At 40.1% G+C, this 16,561-nt stretch overlaps 1 protein-coding gene and 1 long non-coding RNA gene across 2 annotated transcripts; one reads left to right on the top strand and one right to left on the bottom strand.

Moving 5' to 3' along the window:
• The first annotated feature begins 4,603 nt into the window (after positions 1–4,603).
• LOC146504910 (uridine 5'-monophosphate synthase-like) lies at positions 4,604–9,313 on the top strand. Its single transcript, XM_085182974.1, has 10 exons — positions 4,604–5,106; positions 5,571–5,724; positions 6,069–6,193; positions 6,303–6,490; positions 6,600–6,691; positions 6,829–6,989; positions 7,074–7,191; positions 7,288–7,463; positions 7,553–7,667; positions 8,106–9,313. The coding sequence occupies exons 1-10, from the start codon at positions 4,957–4,959 to the stop codon at positions 8,282–8,284; spliced, it is 1,458 nt and encodes a 485-aa protein (XP_085039100.1). The 5' UTR covers positions 4,604–4,956; the 3' UTR covers positions 8,285–9,313.
• A 4,037-nt stretch (positions 9,314–13,350) lies between these two features.
• LOC146504909 (uncharacterized) lies at positions 13,351–15,650 on the bottom strand. The gene is made up of 3 exons (XR_014877618.1): positions 15,346–15,650; positions 14,154–14,699; positions 13,351–13,782 (listed from the first exon to the last, which is right to left on the bottom strand). It is a non-coding gene; the product is annotated as an uncharacterized LOC146504909 (long non-coding RNA).
• Positions 15,651–16,561: the final 911 nt, after the last annotated feature.

Here is a 16,561-nt window from a genome sequence, read left to right as displayed (position 1 = left end):
CTACAGCTTTATATGATAATTTCACCTATTTGGCAAATGAACGGTGACTTAAGAGGTTACAAGATGTGTCCTTTGTGTGCTTGTGTGTGGTCTAGGTATTAAACATGTTGTGGGGACCTAAATATCTTTATACAGTCGCATAATGGAGATAATGTAAATTAAGACATTTTAAGAGGGAAACATATTAGAATAGCTTTGATAAAGGTTTGGTTAGTACTTTGGCATTTTCGGTCTCTCTCTCTCTTTTGTGTGTGTGATTAATATTATGCATTTGACACTATGTATCTAAACTAATTCAGCACTTCAGTGCTAATTAGAGAAATGTTTATCTACTTCAAATGAACTTCCTGATTGTCCCCCACTGCCCTCCATTTGGGCATCTTTGTGGGGATGTGAGTCATACTGTGTTTGCCACATACAGTGCATCTTTATCTTTATCCTAAAGCAATTATATCACAGACTGAGTGGACAAGAGGCTCTGTGTGGTGAGAAAACAATAACTATGTGGAAAGATTACGTTTTTGTTTGTTTGTTTTTAACTGTGTGTAGCTTAATGCTACTGTAAGAATGCAAAAAAAGTAACCATGTCTTCAGTTAAATGTATAACAATAAACATGATATAACCTTCTAATAAATAATAGTTATAACATGTGGATTTTATTCACTCCAAACACTTTTACTTTGTTTTTTAAAAAAGCTGTTTCTAATAGTTTTTACACAGTTTTAGTGAGACAGATTTTTTTTTTTATCACAGCACTCTTACTTGCAACTGAAAAATATCCCATTGTGGATTTAGGAGTGTAGCACATGAGGAACTAAATGAATATTTTGTCATTATTTCTGGGTCAAGGTTTCCTTCTTCTCTGCAGGAGAACTGCCTGGCAATTTATAAGACCAGTGCTCAGCAGAAAATCAGCAATGGCACTAATATTTCCACTCATAGCCCATAAGGTTTTTTCCAAATAGCAACATGAATCATGAATTTGAGCGGTTTTAGTCATTATAATTTTTCAGCAAAGGACAGATGCTAAAGATACAGGCATATTTTAAAATCTCAATCATATTGATCTGAGTCATCCACATAGCATCAGACCAGATGGGTCTTTAAAAGAAGATTATTAGGGAAATAAGTCTATTCACTTTCAGCATTGTGAAGTAAATTTGCAACATGATACAGTGTGGGCAAACAGCATTGATCCACCAAAGTGACATATCCCATTTCCAGGTACGAAGTGGATGGGGGATATATGAATTGTGTGGAGTTGGGAACACATCCCCACAAGTCTTTAGTCAGACTGTTTAAACAGCAGGAAGAGTGAGCCCATCCATCACCAAGGGAATCTCATTTCGACCATGTGTCCGATGCAAATGAACATCGCTTGCAATCAGAGAGCTACAGTTTTGCCAATAGTAGCACAGGCGTGGAAGGAATGTTAGCTAATCCATCTTGGCTTGGTTAATAAAGCACTGTTTAGATGAGAGATCTCAAATCATATTTGCATTCTGGGAACATATTCACAGTTTGCTCTTTGTTATTGTGTGTTATCAGTACTGTACGTTCATTGAACGAAACAACAAGTACAATTCACTGTGCTTCTTGTTTAGAAGCATAAACATAGAGAAATGCGAATAGGAAAGAAAAGAATACAGATATCCTTCAACTGTAATCCAACTTATCAGATGTCGCCCTTTTTATCCACAGCAGTCCTGTCATTGACTCTACTTTTACTAAGGAAAATCTACAGCACCATCATTATGGAGTGCACATGGTGATTTTGGCTCTACAGAGTAAGTTCTTAAAATAAATACAACTACAAGAACAAATTTTGGCATATTTATGCATCACGCAGTGTTCACCACATGAAGTACATAAGCTCTCATGAATGTTGCTGTGCTCTGGTATGCTACACTTTAGGATTTTATTTTTAATTCTTTGAATATTTCTTTTCTTTTTTTTTCTGATGCTAGAAGCTGTTCAACCAAATGTCACAAAAGTGGAGTCACAATTAAAGTCAGCTATGGCTACATTTATGGCTTCCAGGTGCCCATTTCTGCATAACGTGTAAGAATGAGAAACAGAATCAGGATACTTAATAATCACTGAGAAAATAATGTAGTCACAGCTGCTACAAGAAAGTAAGAAGATGCTAGAAGTCTGAAGACCTGCAGCAGTATGGCAGCTAAGAAGGGTTGCTGCAGATTCAAGCTCAGGACCAGGTATTAATGCATTTTGAGAGGCTGTTGTTTAGTATTCGTCTTTCAGAAAAACGTTTTGCAGTCATACTAATCAAATGTATTTTATTTATTGATCAGCAACTGTGAGCACCTCTATACAAGCAGAAGTTTTGGCAGGAAAGACATCAGCATCAAGGAAATTGCTTATCCCATCAGTCTGGGAAGGTTCATGAGGTCATTTCCACACAATTTGGAGTTCATTATTCTAATGTCAGAAAAATTATTTACACGTGGAAAACATTTGAGACAGTTACTTATCTTCTCTGTGGATGCCCCAGCATATTCACCTCAAGGTCAGTCAATAATTTAAGAGCTACATTTCAGACGCTACAGGCCTCAGTTAATGTGGTAAATATTAAAGTTCATAACATCACAGTTAGAAAAACACCGAAGAAGTATGACTAAGGAAGAAAGACTAAAACAAATATGGGAGCACAGTTTAGTTGTATCTGAACAAATGACAACACTTTGTCAACTGTCAAGCAGAGCCCTTAACAATAATCACCAGTGATGAATTATTCCAGCAATCAGTGTGTTCACATTGCATGATCATGTTATAACAAATTCTGCTTTTTCTTATGATATATCGTTTGAATGACTAGTGATTCAGAAGTCACTGTATGTTCAAAATAATATTCCTGATTTTTTTAAAGAGTTGCACAAACCTTAATGAACTTAAGCAACGCTGTAAAGAAGAGAGGACTACAATTCCTGCATAATGAAGTTGCTGCTGAAGGTACACTGCAGGAGCACTTTCTTTTTTCCGTTACTGTAGGTTGTGTTTGGGATGTCGTAATATGACATAACACTAGTGACTTTTTCTGGCATGAATTTTGTCTTATATTCTCATTTGCTCATTTTTTGCATGTTACAGTCCTAGATCATAATGACTTTATCTAAATTCTACTTTACTATTTCAAAGTTACACATTTCCATATTATGACAGTTGCTCTTTTGAACAACTTTTTCGTTGCCATTTAGTCTAACACAGGGGTGTCAAACTTAAATGAGCTGTGGGCCACTGCTGGCACTCTCATCTCAATGGAGGGCCACTTTAGTGTTCAAGTAGTACAAAAAAAACCAAACAAACGAACAAGAAAACACCAACAAATATTTCTGAAAATGTAGTGTTTTGTTGTTTTTTTTTATTTCAAATATTGTATAACAAAACAAAACTGCAAACGTGAACACAAATTTTGTTTTCTCACTCTTTAAAATGTACACATTAGTTTTTGACTGCTAGTGAAAATTGTTTTCTTTACAAATTAGTATGTTGTTCTGTGTGCTGTTCTGTAATATAGCCACAATTATTTATGGGATCTATAAAAATGATGTAAACACATTTTCTTATTGTCAGAGACTCGATGACCATGATTGAAAGTAAAACGAGGAAATGACATACTCTGAGGCTACCTTCCTAGTGCTGCACAGGTTTCATACGTTTGTTGAAAGGGGCTTATGAGTGAGAGCAGAGAGGGGACAAGCACACCGGTGGCCTTTGGTTCAGATTTCAAGAAAGTTCCATCCTTGGCTTTAAACTGTCATCTAATTAAAAACATTGTGGCTAATATCACATTATGGTAAATTTGCCAGCAGTTTGTTGTCTCCGGCTAACATTGCGCCTTGTGAAACCAGTTTTATGACCTCTGTCAGTTTTCTCTTTGAGACATTTTCATGAGAACAGTATGGAGCTTTTCACCGTTCACCATTCTTGATACTTCTTTCCTCTGTGGTCTCCATTGCTACAAAGTGGTATTGGATGTGATCTGATTTGTTAAACACCATTTCTCTCTTTCTCTCTGTCTCACACACACACACACACACACACACACACAACAAAAGAGAGGGAGAGATTCATAACCTCTCACTTGCGTTTCATACTTTTTGTTAGAAAAAAATCAAATTGTTACATGCGTAAATTTATACACCATGTCAGAAATCTGCACTGTCATGAACAAAAACCAGTTAAACCTAATCTTTCATGATTTGCTGAGTCAACCCTCTGAGGTCCAAAACATAACTGGCCATTTTTGATTTTACATTTGTATTTCACCTTTAAATTGTTTTATTTTATTGTTTCCCTGCCATGCTTGGTATCATTCTTTATAGCTCAACCTCATGTGTCTGAATTTAGTTGTTTTTTCATTGACATACTGTATTAATGCAACTGATCAGAAATCACACAAAAAACATAAAATCCTAGTCTTTTTTCTTTTTACTGTAAAACCCACAGATGTGTTGAGTAAATTATTTCGATAACTTGAAATGCAAATATAAATTGTACATTTTGAAAACGTGCACACATTTTGTAAACATATACAACTGAGGTCGGTGCTTTTATTTTGAAGGGCTATACCGCTGACGCGGGTATTTAGTTCCGGTTAGGGCGTACTTTTCTCATCCATACATCTTCTGGATGTGCTGGAGCCTATCACAGCTAAGAGGCTGGACCGCAGCCTGTCGCAACGTTATTTATTCGAGTCTTCATTTTTGAACTTTCACAAACAACGATTCTTTCTACCGGGCTTCTTCACGTTTCTTCACTGAGCTACGCGACATTTGATCTGTAAACATTAAACGCTCTTAAAACGGACATTGACGCTGTTATTCTGAAAGGTTTAGCGGAAGTGTTTGTGTTACCGTAACTGCGGTACCGCGAACTGGACGAGCAAGTTTTGAGGACGAGTGAAAGTCCAGCGGAAGCTCGTAGATACGGAGAGAATGGACGGCGCTTCAATTGATAGTTTAATCCTGAAGCTCCACGACGTGAACGGAGTGAAGTTCGGGGAATACAAGCTGAAGAGCGGCCTGATGACACCCATTTATATCGACCTGAGGGTGCTCGTGTCCCACCCCGCGCTCATGAACCAGGTAACACGTGCTATCTTCGTGACTGCAGAACAGAACAGCTTAAAGCGATACCGGACACATGAAACGTCTGCTGGATGCAGTATCTGTGTAGGCACTCGTCAGTTCCTGTGTAATATTCATACTCACGTGGTTTATTTCACAGTAATGTAGCAGACACAATGACTGAGTTTCAGGGATCAACTCCTTTCACGGAAAATAGCAGTTAAAACAGATAAAACTGGACCTCTCACCAGCTAATCTCTCACTCCAGCCTCAATAATCGTTACAGGAATCTGCAGCTTTCTGAAGCTCTTCAGGTCACTCAGGACAAGATAAGGATGAGCGTTTCAAACCATTCAGCTTTAAACAGCTGTATCAGCTTTTTAATTAACATTTTATTAGAAGTTCATCATCTGCAACACATCACTCTAAACTCTGATCTTTTTTTCTGACAACAGACCCAAACTACTGTTTTTTACTTCCAGGTGGCAAATCTCATCTACCAGCGAGTGCAGGAAGAGGGTCTGCAGTTCGACTCTGTGTGTGGGGTTCCTTACACAGCCTTGCCTTTGGCCACAATCATCTGCTCACAACATGAGCTGCCCATGCTCATCAGGCGGAAGGAGGCCAAGGACTATGGTGAGCCGCTCTCAGCTGATCAGGTTTTCAAAAGAATAAAAAATGCTGCCACTACAGGCTCTGATTAAACTTGCTGTCCAGATGTTTGAAAAAGCTGAAGCCTCGGGCAGTACCCCCACTGAGGTGTGCATGAATACACAGGTGTCCAGTGTAGGCAGACATTAAACTGTTTGAAATCCCAGTTCAATGGTGCAGAACCTGCGTAAACCAAACCTTAAAAACAAAATGCAAAGCAGGAAAGTGCGTGCTTCATCTAGCATGCTATATTGTTGGTTAATAGTTCATAGTTTGAGAATTACTGTAAGTTTGTCCTTCAGTATTTGCCTTCTGTAACTCTGCTTCAGGAACCAAACGGCTGGTGGAGGGGTCGTTCCGTCAGGGGGACACATGCCTGATCATTGAGGACACGGTGACCAGCGGCACCAGCATCCTGGAGACTGCTGAAGTGCTCTACAAAGAGGGACTGAAGGTCCAGAGTCTAACGTTACAGTAAAGATAATAATATCATAGTTACGCTGTACTGATGTCATCAAGAGCAGCAGTACACAAGAATGACCTCTGACATGTTTTTATTCAAGGTGACGGATGCAATTGTACTAATAGACAGAGAGCAAGGTGGCGTGGAGATGTTGGCATCAAAGGGAATCAAGCTCCATCCCGTCATCTCCATATCTCAGCTGCTCCGTGTGCTGCAGGCAGCCGAACCCATCGACGCCCAAACCGCCCAGAGTGTCCTCGAGTTCATCCGGGACAACAACACTTTCAGGTACAACTCTCCAGAATTTTCCCCCCAGTGTAGCTGGTGTGTTTGCTTGCATTACGCTACAATCTAGAAACAAAAAATCGGTGAAACTGTCACCTTGACTCACTCTCAGGCCCAAGAATGGCACAGACTCTCCAGCCAGCAAGAAGCTGTGTGTGGAACAGAAGCTGGAGCTCAGTTATTCAGAAAGAGCCAAGTTACCAAGTATGTAGAACTTAAATTATTTAGTTATTTCATGTCAAAGCAGAGACTGGTGGTGTTTTCATTGAGCTCCACACACATGCTGTGGACTGCTCTTGCTCTTTTCTTTTCTCATTTTCTGTTCTTTCTGTTGTCTGCAGACATTCATCCTCTAGCAGCAAAGCTGCTGAAGATTATGGAGGACAAACAGTCCAATCTTTGTGTGTCTGCTGATGTAACCAGCAGCGAGGAGCTGCTCCAGCTGGCCGAGTCGCTCGGTCCAAAGATCTGCATGCTGAAGACCCATGTAGACATCCTCCAGGTACAGCAGGATCAACTAAAACCTCAAATCTGTACATGCAACAAACAAACTGATGTTTAGTTTTTTTTCCATATGTGTTAACAGGACTACACATTAGCCTTTATTCAGAAAATGCAGGCCTTGGCAGAAAAGCACAACTTTCTTATCTTTGAAGATCGCAAGTTCGCTGACATCGGGAACACAGTCAAGCATCAGTATGAGGGTGAGACGGTTTCACGTTCTTTTGGTCGTGTAAATTCAAAGTAACTTAAAAATGTCTCCAAAGTAGTCGAACGCTGTGATCTTGTCTTTTCTCCAGGTGGTTTGTACCAGATTTCATCGTGGTCCCACATAGTGAATGCCCACGCAGTGCCGGGGCCGGGAGTGGTGAAAGGTCTGAGCGCTGTAGGGAAGCCTCTGGCCCGAGGCTGTTTGCTCATAGCTCAGATGAGCTCCCAGGGATCTCTGGCTGCTGGTGAATACACGAAGGCTGTGGTGAGCTCATTTCTGTGTGCTCTTCTTCTAAATTTGTTTACATGTGCTTTGTGTTCTTTTCAGTTTACAGCTGTTTTGTGTTTTCATAGGTACAAATGGCAGAGGAGCACTCGGACTTTGTGATTGGGTTTATCTGTGGCACTAAGCTCACAGAGAGGCCAGAGTTCATCCACATGACCCCCGGGGTGCAGATGCAGGCTGGAGGTAAGTCTGACAGCTTTCACTGAACTTTGAGCTGACGTTTCTTTGTTTATCATCATTTTCTTCACTTATATTCATCATACTAAAAGAACTACGAAGTGAGTTGTGAATGCAGTGTCTATATGAAATCCACCCTACTGAAGATACATGGATACACTCAGTGTTACATCCCTTGTTGTTGTAACCCGAGGATCACACGTGTCCCAACAGGAGATTCAGAGAGTTGTGTTAACTCGTTCGAGGTTTTTATAAAGTTCAGGCCAAACTGCACCTCATGCAGCCTTGCACTCTGCTTTATGGTGCCATGACTCATTTCTAACACAGGGTGGTGCTATAGTACATGAAACTGGTGCTGCCCCTGCTATTGCTGATCTCCCAAAGTCTGTATCAGTCTCCTCTAAACCTGTTTTCCCTTCTCTCGGTCTCCCTCCCCCCTTACAGGAGATTTGCTGGGCCAGCAGTACACCACTCCAGAGGAAGTTGTCTACAGCAAAGCCTCTGATGTCATCATCGTGGGACGAGGCATTTTGGCAGCCTCTGATAGGGTGGAAGCTGCAGAGTTGTACAGGAAGTCGGGCTGGGATGCTTACAGAAAGAGAGTGGGCCAGAGCAGCATCTAAGTAACTCTCTGACTCGAGTTTCAGAGTGCACCTGTAACGAGGACCTGTGCCGTGATCAGAGTGTTTTGAAGGCAGCGTGTAATTATGCACACCGTTTACTTCAGGTATCACTGCCACATCAGTGTGCAACACTACAGTGTGCATTTTACTGTTGATCTGCTGCTTTAAATGTTTTTGATTCATTCCCTTAAATTTGTTGCACAACTTGAACTGATTTCTGATCAGGTTTCAGTAGTTGGTTTTAAATAATGGATTGAGGTAATTCCTCCGGTCTGAGTACTGCAGTGACAATTTCAAAATGGAGATTCACTTAAAATAGTGCAGGATGTCTCTTACAGCACGAAAAAGACCACATCGTGTTGCTCTGTCTATGTCACAGAACCACCACCCTTGCATGCTAGTGCTAAAACACTAGATAAAAATGCTAGAATATTTTGTGGGGGTGGTGTGACTGTGAGCTCTGTCTCTTGTGTTTGAATCACCAGCCAGCAGGGGGCTCTGTTTGGGGTTTGTTCGTTCTTTCTGGGCTTCCAGGGGTTCTCTCCGACTTCCTCCCGCACTCCACAAACTTGGGATACCCTCCAATCCCTGCGTGACCCTGAATTGGATCGGTGGAAGAAGAAGGAGGACACTGTAATATTTCAAGCATCAAGTTCAGGGCATTTTTAATTCACAGAAATTCTTCATTAGTCTTCACGTGTTCACAAACAGCGTAAATCCCACGAAGGAGCCGTTTAACTGCACCTGCGTGTACTGTTGGTGGATTTTGCAGTTAGTCACAGCGCAGTACTGAACAAACTGAATGATGATTTAACTCTTGATTTTGGGAAATACTTAATTTTAGGTACTATGGACCCGCTCAACAGTGTTTTAACTCCTGCACTTGTTTGGTTATTAGTTGATTATTAACCTCAGATTACTGTGACTTGGATGAGGGAAAGCTGAATGGAGCTCATACCTGTCTCTATTAGATCTATTGTCTGCCGTCCTTATCGTTTCACATACATAAATAAATGATCTTTATATAAATTTATGACTCTTCTTTCTAAAGACATTAGCTAGATTGTGCCTTGGAGCCATGGCGGTTGCAGGGCAGGCACTACATGAGATAAAGGAGCTTCATATTAGAGTCAGTAGTTTTATTCTTTTGATGTTTTTCACCTCTGCAGATGGTTTTCACACCACAGGCAAATTATTTTTCAATTAACTGTAAGAATTGAGTCACTGTGTAAATAAGTAGGATGAAGAAATGCATTTCAGGATGAGGAATCATTCATGAATATGCCGTCGTTTAGAGCACAGAGATGATGATGATCCCTGTTTGTTGTCCTCAAATATGAAGGTGGTGCTTCTGTGGCTCACACTGGTTTTTCCAGCTCCTCTCACAGGTGGCAGTTCCTGCATACAAAAGAAATGGTGCCCACTGGTTTTAAACTTCCTCACGTGTAAATTCACCAATAATAATAATAATTGAGAAAAGGGTTTCTTTTACTAAGCCATCAAATAAAAGCATGGAAACAGTGTGTATTAATCACGCCTCGCCAGTTTTAACGTTTAAACTGGGTCCTGTCATGGCGTTGTTGTTGTCTGAGAGTGAGCTGCGAACTGGAAAGCTGCAGCTGTAGCTGTGTATTCCAGCAACTGTTAATAAAAGTGTCTTGAAAATTCTGAAAAGCATGAAACCGTCATTGGGTCTGTCATGGTAGATTTTAGGAATGGCAAAGAGATCAGATTTGTCACTTGGGTCAGGCGGCTCTGAGACACTAGGTGTAGCAGAACGCAGATAACTCTCATGACACCAGGTACTCCATTCTGAACTGCTGCCCAATAAATCTGTGGGTTGTGCTTGCTTAACCAGGGGTAGGTGAGAACTAATGGAGTACTGGGGGATGGAAAACAAACACACTAAACTCCTCCACGTGGTCGCCAGACAGAGACAGCTGAGAGTTTCCGTGAGTTATGTCAGAGAGTAGGATCCCTTTAAGAGCCAAGACTTAGCCAAGTTTTGCTCCACTCTGGAGTCAATTAATGCTTCCCATGAGTGAGTTTGCGTCTAATGAATTAGCTTAGCTAAACAGGTGAGTCGTGGTAGGGAAGAATCTTGAATCGTGCCCACCAGTATCCCCACAGATAATTATCAGAATGTTAAAATGTACGGATATTTTTATTTATTGAGATTGTGTATTGTACAATGTTTATGGAATGTTAGAATTTGGTAAATTCACATGAGAGTAAATATTGGTTTAGTCATTAACAGCTGAGAGTATTAAAGGCTGCCATTTGTCATTAGACAGAGGAGTGATTGCTGTAGAAGGCTTGACCTGCTATTGAATGTCATGGCTTTAGATATATGTAGGCAAATAAGTGCCTCTTGCTTCCACCATACTTTGTCTCAGTCTCCATCTTCACTGTAAATCAAGCCACAAAAGGCTGCCTTGTTACACCCACATAGAGGGAAGCAGGAATCCAGGAGAGAACATAACAAAACATAGCAAAAAGGGTTGGATGGTGAGGACTGACACACCATGACCCTTATGACCTTTGATCTTATTTACTAAACTGAGTTGCCATTTAAGAACTAGACTGGTTCTTCAGCCATCGGGGAATTAAAAGATTGAGGGCGAGGTAAAGAACTTTTGCAAAAAAAAGTACAAAAGAGAGAGGAAAAAAGGCCCATCTTGATTGGTTTGAATAAGCTGAAAATGTGTGCACGTCCATTTAAGCCAATTTGTTTGGGAGAGGGGGGGCAAGTTATGAAAACACATTTTAAACCCATAAATACAAGAGATTTACAGAGGAAAACTGAGTCCACCAGTGAGAGTCATCAGTTTCAAATGTGCCATCAGCTAAGCAGCAGTCGAAATTACTGTGGTAATGGGCATTCTGTGTGACTGGCTAAAATCAATCAAAACTGTAAATCGCATCCAGTTAGCTGTGAGTGTCCCAAGAAGTTTCTTTGCATATCTGTGAATGTTTCCTAGTTCTTAGTCTTAAAAATGTGGTCAAAAGAGTGATGGTATGATGGCACCTGTGTTTGCGTTTGTCCTGTTTTTGCTCCGTATCAATGATGTATTGGCTGCCCTGGATAGACGCTGTTATCTATCTGATCTTCAATGATGGGTCTCATCCTCTTGTGTCGGCATTTTCCATCCTCTGCCAGTGCCTAGATCCCTGTCCGGCAACTTCAGCTGTGTCCTCAGACCATGGAGAAGGAGAAGAGCAGGTGTCCATGTGAACCTCAGGCTGTTCTACAGCAGGGTCTGTCTGGTATGCAACATCGACATCTTGTTACCTGCACTCAGAAAATTGGAATCGAGGGGAAATTTGTTTTTCACGCCCCTATACACAGGGCTCAGGTCTCTGGGATCATGCTGCCTCAAGAGGGTCCATACAGGCTCTCCTCCTGGCCGGCCTTTTATCCCCTCGGTGAGTGGAATCTGCGAGCATAGTGGCCCAAACCCTGAGTATTTACACCCCCTAACTCGAGATTCTGCTAATAATGAGGCTTCTACCTCACAGACCATGGCGCTTTTTAATGCTCTATCTATAACTAATAAATCTTGCTGAATTATTTGATATTTTCCAAAAAGAATTCCTTATTTATTTCTGACTGAGCACTGGCTATTTCTTCATCAGCAAGCCTCGGGGGTCTGGTCATGGAGGAGGTCTTACTGTGTTTTTTTCACGGCCATTTCTCCTGCCGTTCAGCAAAAGTTGGACATTTTCTTTTGTTTGAACTAGAGCTGATTAAAGTCGAGAATAAGGATCCTTTTTACTATGCTGTGGTGTATTGTCCACTCGGCCCAAATTGCTTTTTTTGGAGTTCAGTGACTTCTTATCCTCCACTATGAAGCAGTCCAGACTGCTAATAGTTGTTTATATTGATTACTTATATTTTAATCATACACGTTGATGATGACGTCAACCCCTTTGCCAGAGGTTTTATCAGCATCATGGATTCTTTTCATTTTAACCAGCATGTGTCCAGCCCCACACAAAGCAAAGGACACACACAGGACCTTGTTTTCACTTTGAGTTTAAATATTGTTTCTATTTATTTTGAGGACATTTTTATCTCTGTTCAAAACTATTCTTTTTTATTTGTTTTAGCCTCTATCTACTGTTTGCCAGATGGTCTCAACTAAAAATGATCTTTTTGGACTTGCATTTGGTTAACTTTCTTTTGTTTGCTTTATGTTTTAAATGCTCTGGTATTTTTCTGTGAAGCATTGAGATCTCTATCTCCTTGAAGAAAATATAATAAAACCATGGGACCACAAACACAATAATAAATAAATAAAACAAACAATGGAAAAAATAGGGAATAAAAATGCAATAAGAAACAGAAAAAACAGTTTTATTAGGGAAGTGATCAAATATATGCATCACATTTGTCTTAATAACCACAGGTTATAAAGAGAATATGCTAAGCTACACTGAAGTCCATTCAGGACCTAAATTCTCCATTATCACTTTTGCAAAAACACAAGTTTTTATCAGACTGGTCTCACATGTGCCAAGTTGTGTCTATGTACATTTTCCTCAGGCAATAAAAACACACTTGTAATCATCAGTAGTGGATTATTTCATCTTGCCACTCAAACCAGAATCCCAGGTTGTGCACATCAACATTACAGATTTTTACAAATAAAGTTTATAACAAAGATATGTTAAATGTTAAGCACTGAAAACAGCTTGGTTGTTGTTTGGAACGTCATTTAATGCTTGTTGTTTTGTTGCCATGGTGACATCTCCAGGGGGAAATTGGGGAGCACCCAGATAGCAAGGAAACATTGAAACAACGTTGAGTCAATATCAGGCGACGTCATTGAATCAACGTTGAAGTGTGACGTTGACCTAACGTCACTCTTGCACCCTTTTTTAATGTTGAAACAACGTCAGGTTTTGATGTTGAATCAATGTTGAAACCTGACATTGAAACAATGTCAGATTCTGATATTGAAACACTGTTGAGCTATGGTGTTGATTTTCCACCTCTTTCGCACAGTTGCTTTTTATTAAAACAACAGTTAAATCATGACTGGAAATCTACCTTTCTTTATAGGTATTTTAACCAATACTAAACTACTGCATGTTTCCATCAATACTTAAACCACCTAAACACATAATTGTACTTATTCCTCAAATTGGACACCCTTTATAAAAAAAAAACAACAACAAATGTCTCACAATGTATCATGTCAATATTAATATCCTAAAATAAGAAAGCATTGCATGTGATGTAACAGAGAAAAAAAAATAAACAAAAAAAGGTCAATAGGCGTGTTTCGTTTGCTAAATACTTTATTAAAAGACAGTTTCCTATTTACATTTATATGTTTCACAGAAGTTTGTAATTTTTTACTCTGGGATGGGGATACATGATGTGCGTCCTGCACCACCCATACGATCTGGGGCGTATCGGAGCCATTTCTGCACTGCTTGTGCAAAGACAAACTTGGACATAGAGTTTGCCCCTAACTGCTGCGTCAGGCCATCTAATAAAAAAATACACACACAAACAAAAAAAGTGAATTAGAGCACATGAATAAGCTCTTGTTAACTGTCTTCAGCGGGGAGAAAGTATGTAAACTCCTAGGCTGATAAACATGAAAGTCACCAGGCGTAAATCTGCAAACTGCCGCATTTGATTCCCAAAGAGATATGAGCTGTGATAAGTGATAAGTCTTAGCATGGTGTGCCGTGTATCCTTTAAAACAAAATAAACATGGGGTCCTCGGGCTGTACAACTACAACCCGAGGACTGAACAAGCCAAAGACCAAAGACTCCATCTCCAGCTTAACCGGACATGAAAGTCTTGTTATTAAGAAAGACAAAGTAATATAGCAAAAAAACTGTAAAACTTACCACCATATATGCATTTGCAGAGCGCTGTATCTTTAAATGCCCTTTTTTGCTTTGTCTGGTCCTTGGTTTTTTTCCCTGCCCAGTTGAGTACCGAGGCCAGCTCATTTGTAATGGCATAAGCCATTACACGGCGGACTCGCACCTCCAGTGTGGTCCCTCCAATCAAGGCAAAGCGTCTCACCTATAGACACATTTTAAGAGATGGAATTAGCGTGTCTCATGTCTTAAATGTGTATGCAAGTGCTTGTGTGTTTAATTAACAGGCCGTTGTTATGTATTTAAATCACATCTGACAGCTATTACACTTTATAGTTACAAAGTGTACATAACCTTTATATACTTACCATTGCCTCATTTGCCTCTTATGATTGAAAAGCTGCCTCTGCATTGTTTAGCTCCTCAATGTTGTGCAAGGGCAAATCCAGAGGCAATACCCCAGCATCTACCGATTCATTGCAGCAGGGATGGCTCTGACCTCCTCACGGAGTTCGTTAACAGCTGTCGTCAGGTCTGACAGCATAGCTAATATCTTTTGTGAGGTCGCATCTGTTTAAAAACAATTCCAGAAAGATTAATGGCTTAAGCAGTGAGAGGCGAAAAACTAATATATAAATAATAAAACGCAGTTTACGTGTGGACAAAAGGTGCAAACGCAAGGTAGGTGAGCGTGCAACGTAAAGTTAGGTGAGCGTGCAACGTAAAGTTAGGTGAGCGTGCAACGTAAAGTTAGGTGAGCGTGCAACGTAAAGTTTGAATTGAGTGCGAATCGAAGCGGGTGCTCTCCAATCATTAAAAGTAACAAAGTCATTGAACACATTTATACAGTTACCTTTACGTTTATCAATCATATATCACAGATTTACAATTTTTTGTAGTACTATGCTAAAAAGCAACTACAGAGCGAAAGTCTGGGTCAAGCGCCGAGGCGACGGCAAGAACAAAGGAACCCTCGAAGCGTTAAGCTAGCTTTGTAAGGGAATATAACGGAAAAGTATGAAACGAAAATGTTTTCATTGTTGACTTTGTTCGCAGTGCAATTTATTTGTTGCCGGATTGTAAGATGAAAGTAGACACAATTTCGGGCTCCCACATTTTGTCCGAAACTTTACATTAACAAGTTTGTTTGTTTTTTTACTGTTATTCAAATGCAACCGTGGAAATAACGAATAGAACAAAAGTCATTCATTCTTACCTTATATTAATCGTGGTGCAGGCCAGTGCAGTGCATGAACTGATGCCTTCTCCGGTCAATTCCGCTGAGAGTAAATCTAATGTCCCGCTCTACTGTACAAGACAATGGTTACCTGAAGGGATGTACCACTGTGAGAGGGGGGGCTATGGAATAGTCCAAGTGGTAGCAGCTGTAAGCGGTTTCATCAGTATTTCAGTGTTGTTTCAACATTGGATTTGTGTTGACATTTCAACCCTGACGATTCTGATGGTTCAGATGGAAAATCAACATCTGTTCAATGTTTCCTTGCTATCTGGGCAGAGCAAGAATAAGGCTACGTCCACACGTACACGGGTATTTTTGAAAACTGAGATTTTCCGTTTTCGTTTTAAAAAATAATCCCGTCCACACGTAAAGGCAGAAATGAAGGAAAACGCTGCTAGGAACATGCCAAAGCAACAGGTGGCAATATATTCCTAACCGTGCAGAAATGTTGGCCAATCAGAAGTCTAGAAGCCTCGGTGGGAAAAAGTAAACAAAGATGGGGCATAGAAGCAGAACCGAGTCCTATGTGTGGAGGGACAGTAACTGTGTGTGTATATGTAAGCATTTAAACAATGCAGAGAGTACGATTAACAGTAACAGTATTGTAGAAATTCATTTCACCGAAACAATAACGTGGCACACACTGTGACGTCAAAAAATGCGCACACCTTTGATGCTGCGTTTTCTCAATTTTTCTCGTCCACACGTAAATGCAAAAACTGAGTTTTCAAAAATCGCATTTCACAATTTCAAAAAAATATCCACCCTGGCCAGAGTTTTTAAAAATCTCCGTTTTCAGTGACCAAAAACGCCGTTTACGTGTGGACGAAAGGTGCAAATGCATAGAAAAATCTGCGTTTTCAAAAATACCCGGGTACGTGTGGACATAGCCTAAGACCATATTAGTGGTTATTTGTTTTGATAACTTTGGGTTCTCTTCATTTTTGCCTAACAATCACAAGACATGTATTATATTATGTGTGTGTATTCATTTTCGAGCTTTAATCCTGCAAGAAGGCCAAGATGAATCTCTTAGAGTAGAATTTTACAGTAACTATTAGAATAAATGAAAAAATTAAATAACACATTGACTGCTTTAGTTTTTTAGATTATTTCACTTCTGTCTTGAGTATTTTTTTGTCTCCATATGAAAGATATCAAAATCTGAGCATACAACTTAAAAGTAAAAAGA

The sequence above is a fragment of the Neolamprologus multifasciatus genome, chromosome 13 (assembly GCF_963576455.1).
Source record: "Neolamprologus multifasciatus chromosome 13, fNeoMul1.2, whole genome shotgun sequence".
Taxonomy (NCBI): Eukaryota; Metazoa; Chordata; class Actinopteri; order Cichliformes; family Cichlidae; genus Neolamprologus; species Neolamprologus multifasciatus.
This window is presented reverse-complemented; position numbering and strand designations above follow the sequence as displayed.